Consider the following 11,537-nt stretch of genomic DNA (forward strand, 5'->3'; position numbering starts at 1 on the left):
GGCAGCAGCAATGAATCACTGGCCACGGCCCAGGCGAGGCAGAGCGGGCGCTCCGGGGTCAAGTTTGCTTTAGTGGGCGAGGGGCTGGTGCTGGAGGAGCAGGGCAGCCTTCGGGGCGTGCGGGATGGAAGAGGATGGGGCTCCCATCCCGGCACCAGGCCCTCACCCTTCGCCGTCACTCAGCCCGGCTGAGCTGGTGGAATGCTTTGGGGGAGTGTTCCCCCTTTCCTTTGCCCTGCCCATGGCCGTGCGGGTGCCCCACATCCCAGCATAGGATCCCAGACTGGTTTGGGTTGGAAGCGTGTTACCCATTTCCCTCATAAGATGCAGTTGAATGTGCCAGCCTCCCTTCTTGTCCTCATCACATATTCGTGGAAGGGATTGAAACCCAAACCCTTCCTAAAACAAAAGCCATTGCAAGTGCCAAGATCAGCTGAAAGCAGCAAGTGGATTGTCACAGACATGGTTTATAAGCCAAAAATCCTGTAAGCAAATCCAGCCTGAAGGGTCGCTGGGCTTCGAAGATAAACGTGAGTGGGAGCTATAGGATAGACAAGCCAGTACTTGAAGCAAAATAGTTTATTTAGTGGAAAAAACCCAAATTGGATCATCATAATCTGCAGACTGGGGACAGTTGATTCAGCATTAAATTATGGAGATGAAAAAGTTTAGAAGCAGCAAATCTATTTTAACTTGGATTTAGCTCTTTTAAGTCATTTTGAACCCCAGACTCTTAGAGGTAAATCTGAATAGTCTTGTGGTGCTTCCAGGCAGCAGCGGTGCTAAAGTGTGTTTAAGGGGATGTCATAAAGGGGAGACTGAGATGAGCTCTGAGGCAGAAGCTCTTCCCTGTGAGGGTGCTGAGGCGCTGGCACAGGGTGCCCAGAGAAGCTGTGGCTGCCCCATCCCTGGCAGTGCTCAAGGCCAGGTTGGACACAGGGGCTTGGAGCAAGCTGCTCCAGTGGAAGGGGTCCCTGCCCGTGGCAGGGGTTGGAGCTGGAGGAGCTTTAAGGTCCCTTCCAGCCCAAGCCGTTCCACGATGCCATGATTCTGTGGTACCCATCCAGCTTTACACACTTGCCCTTGGACACGCTAGAAATAGGTTATGAAATAGGTTGTGCACCGTGTGTGGGAAACACGCCTCTCACCCCTTGGGCGCACGGTGCTTCACCCATTCCAAGAGCCTCCTTCCCGGGTCGAACTGTGCTACCTCTGCTCTTTTATTGCACTTCTTTAGCTCAGCCACTTCCACGATCAGCTCCGAGTGACTCAGATGGCGCCCGAGCAGCGCTTCTTGGCACCCCTGCCTGCTCTTTCACCACAGGCTTCTTCCACCTCCAAACCTCTTTATCCACCACTGGAAGAGCCAGCCCCTGCAGCAGCAGCACCCGCTTTCCAATACACACTGCAACCAGGCTTCACTTCAACGTTTACCTGTGGCACCGAAGCTGTGGGTGAAGCAGGAGGGACTGGGATGGAGGTGATGGATGATGCGGTCCCCATGGGCCCAGGGGATGAAAGGCAGAGATTGACCCGTGGTGGGGACCCATCAGGGGACCCCAGCTGAAGATGCAGCTCCCGGGGGTGAACCCACCACGAGGGGTACGTTGTGCTTCTCTCCTTGCCCTCGGGAAGTAGAGAGGGATTAATCCAGATGCTGGGAGTTCTCTGATTGCTGCTGCAGTGTGGTGGTGATGGAGGTGTTTAAGAACCAGCGTGCACTGTCCCCATGGGTCAGGAGCCCCTCAGTAAGGGGGGTCCCTTGCTTCTTGGCCCTATCCTGCCAAGGGAAGAAGTGCAGGAGAGGCCAAGCTGCTGCAGGGCATCTCCAGCACCAAAACAGCATCATAGTGTGAGAGCTGCAAAATCAGTTCCAATGGAACAGTGGTCCAGTGCTCCTCAGGTCTGCTGTGAACCCATGATACTGGGTCTGCTGCTCACATCCCACCGTTACAGAGCGATGCTGCAAGTTACTGCCTACCACAGAACACTCCCAGAAAGCAGAAAACTGGGCATGTGGAGGCCCTTTCAGTGCCAGCGGATGCCCCTTGGTGCCAGGCTCTGGGGTCATGCCCCTTATGACTTACAGTGTTTCACCCCTATAGAAGACTTCTACATGGAAGCACCCAGAGCAGTTTCTGCGTGGCTCTCTGCCCTTGGGACCACTTTGCTTCCATGGAGCTCAACTGCCTTCAGCACCAAGCTGCTGGAAGCTGGAGCAAGAAGGCGATGTGCCCACGGGGATGGAGCATCCCAGCCCCGGAGAAAAAGCGGCTGCAAAACAGCACAGAAACACCCAAATGTATTTAAATGAGGCAGTTGAAGCGTCATGGAACCTTGTGTGGGCTCGTTCTGCCATCGCCATGGGGGGAGAGCGAGACCGCATCCGGCACCGCTGGGCACGGCTGCAGCACCGGAGCCCTGCTTGGCCACCCAAAACCCTGGCCAAGCATCCCTAAGGCCAGCTCCCCCTAGTCCTGCAGGGAAGGGGAGGTGTGGGAAGCTCTTTACCCCCAGGTAAAGCACTGCTGGATATGGATTCATACGCAGTGCCTCATAGAGCAGAGGGGCTGTGCATCAGGATGGGAGCTGGGTTTGGTGCCCGCATCCGAGGGGTGGCTGCAGGCACACGTTGCTGAGCCTGAGCTTTAGCCTTAACCTGGGGCACCAAGGCCTGACTGGAATGGGACAAGAATAACCTGAGGCATTCCCATGGCTTTTCTTACCTTTAGATGGAGCGTGGACGTCTTGAATTCACTCCTCGGTACCCAAGCTTTGATTGCAACAGGGCATCGTGCTTGAGAACGGGTTAACGTGCTGGGGGCTGCAGGGAGGGAGGCTCGCAGCAGGGTACCTGATACAGCAAACAAGTGCATGTGCTGCCAGCGTCTCCCCAGCTGTTATCTTCAAACCAGACCCTTCAATATGCTCGTGCGTATCATCGCTTCCATCTCATGGCCCAGCTCAGCAAAGAAGCTGCTGCCACCGATAGCTGCATTTGGGTCTTCTTTTGCAATTTCCTTTTGAGCAGCTCGTCTCTCAGATTGCTATCAGCTGCAGCAGCACCTCCTGCCCCCCCATAGGCAGTGAGCCAGTTCAGACTGACAGGCTGAGAAGGATATCTGGGGACAGAGCAGTTCAATGAGGGAGAGGGGATATTCCAGCCAGAAGCAGGCTTTTAGCTTGGCACTCACCAAGCTCTTTGGGGAAGCGGAATTTCACAGGAGACTGGGGAGGATTGGATTCGTTACTGTTAGAAATGCAGAGGAAACGATGGAATCTGATCCAGAGGATGGATAATCCTTTGCTCTAATTATCAATCCATCTATCAGGCTATGAACCGTGTTATTACAGCTCCTTTAATCACCGTATCAAAGCTTTAGCTGAAGACTCCTCCTTGTGTAAACCATTTAGAAACTAAGTCTATAGGCACTGAGGGAAGATTTAGTGTTTTTTTTTGCTCACAAAATGAACACTCAATTCCTTTATTATAACTCTTTGTTATTGTGCACACAGGTGCCAAGGCAAGGGGCCCACTTCAGGCCCATGCCCCTGAACTTCAATAGGATTTAAGCACTCACCAAGTGAGTGTTTAAGCACCGTTTAAGCACCATTTAAGCACCATTAAATCCAAGGTGTCTCCGATGCTCCTGACCTTTCTGGCCGGAGCATGACCAGTGCAAGGGCCTGACACCAAACCTGTGGCCTCCTTTCGGTGGCTTTCTTCGATGGTGGGGTTATTTTTTATATTATAGCTACAAAATTTTCATGGATTACAAACCCCAGAAACGTGGGGGAGGATTAAAGTGAGAAGAATCAGTTCCCGTCATGGTCACCTTCAGCGCCGCGATGGAGCCCAGCACCTCCAGTCACGTACCAAGGCAGCAGCGTCTGAAACCCCTGAGCTCAATGGTACCGGCAGGGGCAGCCTGCGGCTCTGCAAGGGCTGCCTATGGGGAGGGCTCCCACAGCCGGAGCCTGGCGCAGGGGCAGGCTGTGCCGGTGATCACATCTGCAGTGCCGGTGATCACATCTGCAGTGCCGGTGATCACATCTGCAGTGCCGGTGATCACATCTGCAGTGCCAGTGATCACATCTGCAGTGCCGGTGAACACATCTGCAGTGCCGGTGATCACATCTGCAGTGCCAGTGAACACATCTGCAGTGCCGGTGATCACATCTGCAGTGCCGGTGACCACATCTGCAGTGCTGGTGAACACATCTGCAGTGCCGGTGATCACATCTGCAGTGCCGGTGATCACATCTGCAGTGCCGGTGAACACATCTGCAGTGCCGGTGATCACATCTGCAGTGCCGGTGATCACATCTGCAGTGCCGGTGATCACATCTGCAGTGCCAGTGATCACATCTGCAGTGCCGCACCCACCACCGCGTCCGAGGGGCCTTGCGTTGCCGTGGAGCAGCATGGAGCTCGACGGGACCGTCTCGGCTGGTTGCCATCACGGGTAGCTGCCTCTGCCTGTGCCCCCCGAGCCCCCAGGCACTTGGCTGGGTGTCACATCCACCGCGGGGAGGATGAGCACGTGTGAGTGGTGAGTACAGCACCGGGGGGTGAGAACGGCGGGCAGGGAGGGGAGCACTGCGATGGAGGGGTCAATGGGGTGGGGAGGCTGCCCCATCCCTGGCAGCGTTCAAGGCCCGGTTGGACACAGGGGCTTTGGCTGCGGGATGCTGCGCCCTTCTCTGAGATGGGCACCCGACACAAGTGCAGGCAGCACCAGGCATCTTTGAAACTGAAGCCCCAGGCTTCTGAGCACACCGCCTTAAAGGCAGAAACTGTAGGGGCAAACCTTGGTCTAAACCGTGCTTTGAAGCAGAGGCAGCCAACAGCACCCGAGCGGTTTAAAAGAGTCGGGTTTTCTCCTTCGCTTGGACAAACTGTTTTCCTCTTGTTCAGGAAGGTGCCGGTTGCCATCTCAGCTGTGACCCTGGTCCTACATGCTCTCCTCTTGCTGACACTTTACATCATGCTCAGCAGGAAGATAGGTAATTCATTGCCTCGTAAACTTTACCCGGTTTTACCTGTTCTGTTCCTCATTCCTGCTCGCAATCCCCACTTCAGAGACTGGAAATCATTTGCCCCAAGCACAACCGAGTCCTTGCTCTGGGTCTGGTTCTTGCTCCCGCTTCAGGGAGTGACTGGTGATGCTGTGGAGTGTGTGCAGGAGCTGGACCCCCACCCCAGGGACCCTCTGGAGCCCCGGCTGGGCCAAGCATCAGCGTGGGACAGGAAGAGGGCAGCACGGCGGCGCTGTGCCAGCCTGGTGCGGGCAGAGTCACACCGGGGGTTACATCCTGTTACAGCTCTGTCTTCTTTTATTGCTCTTGTTAGTGAAGGGGGTGGGAATCGCCATCAGAACCCATCCGCAGTGCGCTGGTGCAGCTGAAGCTGCCGTGTCCAGCAGGGCTGGAGCTTGATGCTGACTCCCCTCTTGGTTCCAGCCGGCCACTCCTGCAGCAAACCGGAGAGCAGCAGCCCCACGGAGCAGCCCCAGCAGCCTCCGGCCTCGGCACTGGGAGGGGAAGGGCTGCAGAGACCAGGCTATGAGGGTAAGGGGGTCCTGCAGGTCCTGGAACATGAGGGTGCTGAGGGGCTGGCCCAGAGAAGCTGTGGCTGCCCCATCCCTGGCAGTGCTCAAGGCCAGGTTGGACACAGGGGCTTGGAGCAAGCTGCTCCAGTGGAAGGGGTCCCTGCCCATGGCAGGGGTTGGAGCTGGAGGAGCTTTAAGGTCCCTTCAACCCGAACCATTCCATGATTCCATGAATACAAATGGGTGTTAGTGTGTCTGTGCAGTGCACTGTAAGGCCCTCACCGGCTGCCCCTGGGGACAGGAGAGAGCAAGGGGCCGGAGCAGCACAATTCCAGTTCCCTCCTGCCTGCTCTGGGCTTTCCCAGCCCGGTTCCCATGGGCAGGGGATGAAGGGGGGGTCACGCTGATGCTCTTTGGGTTTTCACGTCCTCTCCTGAGCACGTTTGTTTTCTCTCCCTGGTTCTTTTGTGCCTCTGCCCCGAGGAGCGATGGGGCTCGTGACGCTTCCTGTTTTCCAGGGAGCAGTGACACATCCTCAGAGACCTCGGAGGACTCGGGCAGCAGCCGCTCCTGCCCACAGGTACGGCCACGGGCAGGGGCCTTTGCCATAAACCACCACAGCAGGGGAGCTGGTGCCGGCTTCAGGCCCACAGAGGGGGCAAATGCCTTGAACCTCATTGCACCGAGGGCACTGAGGCTGTATCCAACGTTCCCCCTCCCCAGGAGCCAGGCTGATCCCTGGGCACAAGTGAGCTCTGCAGTGGCCTTTCAATGGCAAAGCCACCCTGGGGGATGCTGGTGCCTGACCTGGGGCCCGTGTCTGCTTCTGCAGGGCCCTTGCTCAGGAGAAGACCTCAATTACACGTCCCTGGTGTTCCCAGGGAAAGGCCACGGGCCGGGACCCACCGCTGACTACGTCAACGTGGACCCGAAGAGGAGGAAAGCTGATTTCTGGTCCTGCTCCGGCCCCGCGGCTGCCAAGTGCATGGAGTACACGGAGGTGAAGCTCTGAGACCCGGGATGCCCAAAGCTCTGCCCATTCCCCTCACTCGGTGCCTGGCATGGGCTGGCTCCTGCAGCTTTTATCCCTTGTGACACTCGAACCAGTGCAATTTGCTTGGCAGAGCCCTTAAAGGCATCACTGTTCCTGAAGGATGCTGGGTGCAGCGCAGCTCCTCCCTGCTCTCCACTTCTGTGTGGTGGCTTTTTCCCCATCGTGTGAAAGCAAATGAAGCATCGCCCTCACCCCTCAAAGGAGATGCATTCCAGGGAGGGAAATGCAGTGGTCTTCAAACTATCCCCCCACGCTGGGTGGCAGCTCCTCTGAACCATGCTTTCTTTGCTGATTGCTGTCATAAAACCCTTTTAAACACAGTTTCTGCACCAGCTTTTCCCTGTGCTGATTCCCTGCCCTTCCCTGCACCCTTTTTCCTTTGATACCCGAGCCCCCATCGCCCTCAGAGCTGTCACTGGGGTGGCTGCGTGGCCATTGAGAGGGATGCTGGGGCCAGGCAAGGAGCATGGTCCTGCCCCACAGCTTCCTCCCCCAGCTGAAAGCCGTTGTCATCAGCCCAACCAGCAATCAGATGGGGGCTTCCCAGGGGATTTATATCCCAGCCTGCAGCTGGGGGGCCTGGGCTGGCTGCTGGAGGGGCACAGGACTGGGCCACAGGTCTCCACGTGAGCACAGGCAAGTGAAATCCCTTTGTCCTGTGGGGAGGGGATGATGTTCTCTGGCTCCCACCTTTTGCTTTCCTTTCTCCCTGTACCGGATGCCCTGAATGATGCCCTGAATGCAGGATTTGGTGTCTCCCTACCTGCTCAGTGCTTACACCCAGCGCAGGGAGAGGCTTCATTAGGGGGCTCCCAGCACAGCCCCACTTCCTCAGGGATGGAGCTGCCTCAAGTGCGTTTCCAATCAGCTCAGCAGCGATGAGCTTCAATGAAGGCTTGTGATGATCGATTTGGCACTGATCTGGGGACTTGGGCACTGGGTTTATGGCTTTATTGTGCAGATCTGGCCCAGCTTGAAGGGCACAGGGAGGGAAATGGTCAGAACCCCAAGCAATTACTGAGGGCATTGCTAAAGGCTTATGGAGATGAGTCCAAACTGAGTTTCTGGAGGAGCTGACTCAAATGGTTTGTAGTCAAGTGAAAATAACAAGATTTGGAAACACAGTGTGCTAGTTTGACAGATTTAGCCTGGGATAACAGAGGGAAGAATGCACCTTGCTTGCAGGCAGTTTGGTACCTTCAGTGCTCACTTATACATCCCCCCCATCAGCAGCTTTTGAGCTCAGCTGGAGCAAGGGGATGCTTTCACCTGCCTCATGCTTTCAAAACAGCTTCTGGGATACCCACAGAGTGCAGGGAGAAGGGCTGGGGCTGGGCCTGCAGGCCAGGGCTCGTTCCTGCTGCCGCTGCCCTCCCCAGAGCCTCCTCTCCTGCAGGCTGAGGACGGGAGATGAGCGACCCGTTTGCAGGCGGCTCTCGGGCAGACGCAGCCACATTGCCTCCTGCTGTGCTCGCGTCTGTTAAGCACTCAAAGCTCAGCCCCCTCCAGGCAGACCCGCCCTGGTGCAGCATCCCCTGGGTGCGAGGCATCCCTGCAGGAGAGCAGCCCCGTCGTGGGCGGCTTCCTTACTCGTGAGGGATGCGGATGCTGTGGTCGGGCAGTGCCGGTGGGGCTCCGTCCATCTCCCCCCCTGCAGCGTGCGCAGTACCAAGCACTCCAGGGCAAGATGCTCTCTGCGTGAAGCACACGGCCTTAGGCGAGGGCGATGCTGCCAGATGTGGAGAGGCGCTTCCGCAGCGACAGCGCTTGCGGCGTCACATCTGGCAGCAGCGGTACCTGGGCACCGGGCCCTGCCGCAGCCTAGAGCGTGCCCGACTCGGTCACCCCCTCCTCGCAGGGGGGGCCCAGGCTGTCCCTGGCGCTGCCGCCGTGCAGGGGCAGGCTCGGCCCGGGGCTGTGGCTCAGGATCGTGCTTTTCCTGCTGCAGAGGCTGCCGGTGGAGCCCGCCCTCCGCAGCCCGGGCCGGGGGCTGCCCCAGCGGCGCAGGCAGCGAGCGGCGCCCCGCCGGAGGTGCCCGCTGAAGGCCATGTAGATCCAGGGGTTGCAGCAGCTGCTGAGGCTGGCCAGCAGCATGGTGATGGTGAACGCCGCGTTGGTGGAGTCTGCGGAGGCAAAGGGGAGACCTGAGACACGCCCCGGACCGGGGGCTCCTCTGGGCTTGGGCTCGTGCCCTCTGTCCCGTTCCCATCCCGTCTGATGGGTGTTATCTGGGTAGGGGGGCTTGCAGCACAGGAGGCAGAGCCAGGCTCTGCCCTTGGCCGAGGGTTGCAGGGGGCTGAAGTGCTGTAATGGGGATGTGCCGCAGCATCACATCCCAGCAGCTTCTGGGCCTCCCTTCAGCCTGTTTGCTGGCTAAAGTATTTCCTAGAGGCCTTTCAGTCTTGGATAAAGTTCCTTCTACACCTGAGCAGGCTGGGAGAGCTCCGAGAGCTTCCAGAACAAGCAATGATTGGACTCTGCAAGCAGCTTCCTATAAACACTGATGGGGAGAAAATCTGTTGCCTTCCCCACGACAAAACAACAGCTCTAGGTTGTTATCGATGCAAAGGGGGTTCTGTGCACCTCAGGCTGCAGCCCAGCATCGCAACCACTACTCACCATCATCAGGAGCATCCTCGTCCCACACCGACCACATCTGCACGCTGAAGAACGGGGCCCAGCAGGCGACATAGGCCACCACGATGACGAAGGTCATCTTCACCGTGCGGATCTTGGCGCGGGAGATGGTGCGCACGGAGCTGACCCGCGAGGGCTGCCCGCTGGGGCCCCTCTCAGAGGAGCAGGGAGCAGGAGGGGCGGCCACTGTGGTCGCCCCTGTGCTGGGGACACCGCTCTGGGTCTTGCCCTTGAGGTTCTTGCAGATCTCGTAGCAGATGAGGCTGTAGCAGACGGTGAGGATGCCCATGGGCAGGATGAAGATGCACAAAGTGGTCCAGGTGATGTAGGCTCGGGCGCCCCACGGGTACCTGAAGTCTGCCCAGCAGTCCAGCACCCCCGAACCCTGGCGCACCTCCTGCAGGGAGAAGATGAAGACCTGGGGCAGGCTGAGGAGGCAGCTCAGCAGCCACGTGGCCCCGATCATCACATAGGCCTGGCGGCTGGGCTGCTGCAGGCTGTGCAGCGGGTGGCACACGGCCATGTAGCGGTCCAGGGTCATCATGATGAGCATGTAGGTGGAGGCGAACATGCTGAGCACCTGCAGGTACTTGACGGCCCTGCAGAGCGGGTCTGGCCCCAGGAAGCGGTAGGTCACCTCCCAGATCATCTGCGGCAGCACCTGGAAGAGGGCGACCCCCAGGTCGGTCAGGCCGAGGTGCAGGATGAAGAGGTGCATCCTGCTCATCTTCCTCCTCCGGCGGTACATGGCCAGCAGCACCCCCACGTTGCCAACGGTCGCTACAGCCAGGATAGTGGCCAGCACCCCGACCTCTGCCTTGGCCAGCGCCTCGTCCCGGGTGTGCAGGAGGGTCAGGTTGGGGTCCCATGGCAGGGTCTGGGGGCTCAGACCCTGGCTGTGCCCAGGCCGGCTGTGATGAGAGCTGTTCCAGCCCCAGCCTGGCTCCATCCCTTCGGGCAGCTCCAGCACTTGTCTCCAATGGTTCAGCCCTTCCCTATCTCCTAGGGCTGAGCTGTCATGGTCAGCGCTGCCCCTGAGCACCGCAGCCCCTGTCTCCTCTTCCTGGTGCAGCTCAGCATCACCTCACCCCTTGCTGGGCGGCTGCAGCCCTCTTCTGGGCTGCTCTGTACAGCAAAGCAGTGCAAGAGCCTCTGGTTCAGCCCTTGATCTTCCTCTCCTCTGCACCAAGCATTCCCGAGGCCCTGTTTCTCCCTGGATCACTCATTCTGTGCGTCCCCTCTCCTCCTGTGCTGGGAATTGAAGGGGAAAAGGAAGTCTCTCTTTGGCCTCTTCACTCTGGGAACAGAAGTGGGGCAGCGGTGCCCTGGTGTCCATGCGCTGGGAAGTGGGTGGTTGCTGCTGCTGCTGCTGGCTCTGCCCCCGTGTGAACGCTGCCGGGTTTTATAGCCTGGCAGCTCCCCTCCCTGGCTGGCCCCAGCATCCCGCTCCGGTGGGAAGGTGCGAGCTGCTTCCCCTCCTGCTGCTTTGCCGGAGGCTTTTCCCCAGTAGGATTCCCGGGCAGGAGCAGAGGTTGGGAATCTCCCCTTGCCCCCTCTTCTGCAGCGGGTCAGGGCTGGGGACGCTGCCCCTGGTTTGCATTGTCCCTGCTGGGCAGATCCCACCAAATCCCTACCCCCTCTGTCCCGGGAGATGGGAATGGGGGGGACCCTGGAGCAGCTCCCAGAGTAGGATTTGGGCATCAGCTCTGTGGGTCTCAGCCCTGCAGCAAAGTCAGTGGGACCTTCATTTACTGGCACCGTGTCCTGAGGCTGCTTGTTCTGATGTGCTGCCCTTTCCTTCTGTGTGGGAAGGGCATGGAGATTGTCCCTGAGATACAGCAAAAACCCCAGCCTGGTGCTTAGGCTGGTGCTTAGGGCAGTTGAGCACTGCTGTTTTAGTGCATCCCGCAGAAAGCCACCCTGGAGGCTTGGTTTGTCAAGGTAACACTGCCTTACGTGGCTGAATCGGCAGCTGGTAGCATCAATCCGCATGAAGCACAGCACATGAGGTGCTGTCTCCATCACCAAGAGCCAACCTGTGCTCTTCAGACCTCGAACACAGAGGTAAAGGGGCTGGGATTGCTGAACTGGGGGCTGCATTGTGAGCAGCTCTCTGGGTGAATGAAGATGTGAACCTTGTTGGCCTGGGGCTGGTTTGGCTCCCTTCCCAACACAGGGGCTGTATCTGTGGTACGTGATGGTGTCGTGGTGCTGCCAGCACGGAGCAGACTTGGGCTGTCGTTGGCATTTAATCACTGAGATGCTTTCTGTGGGTCAGGGCAGCCGAAAGCAAG

The 11,537-nt window shown here is 58.3% G+C and overlaps 1 protein-coding gene across 1 annotated transcript; it reads right to left on the bottom strand.

The window, feature by feature from the left end:
• Positions 1 to 8,427: 8,427 nt before the first annotated feature.
• Positions 8,428 to 10,205, bottom strand: AVPR1B (arginine vasopressin receptor 1B). The gene is made up of 2 exons (XM_057400585.1): positions 9,226 to 10,205; positions 8,428 to 8,729 (listed from the first exon to the last, which is right to left on the bottom strand). The coding sequence occupies exons 1-2, from the start codon at positions 10,190 to 10,192 to the stop codon at positions 8,428 to 8,430; spliced, it is 1,269 nt and encodes a 422-aa protein (XP_057256568.1). The 5' UTR covers positions 10,193 to 10,205.
• Positions 10,206 to 11,537: the final 1,332 nt, after the last annotated feature.

Source organism: Pezoporus wallicus, unplaced genomic scaffold (genome assembly GCF_028554395.1).
Source record: "Pezoporus wallicus isolate ANWC-B61680 ecotype Strahan unplaced genomic scaffold, APGP_CSIRO_Pwel_v1 scaffold_7736, whole genome shotgun sequence".
NCBI classification, from domain to species: domain Eukaryota; kingdom Metazoa; phylum Chordata; class Aves; order Psittaciformes; family Psittacidae; genus Pezoporus; species Pezoporus wallicus.

Excerpts from the sequence above, each read along its gene's own strand:
- AVPR1B (XM_057400585.1), bottom strand. The coding sequence starts at position 10,192 with ATGGAGCCAGGCTGGGGCTGGAACAGCTCTCATCACAGCCGGCCTGGG. Across the intron at positions 8,730-9,225 it reads CGAGGATGCTCCTGATGATG|ACTCCACCAACGCGGCGTTC; the intron begins GTGAGTAGTGGT and ends TTGCCTCCGCAG.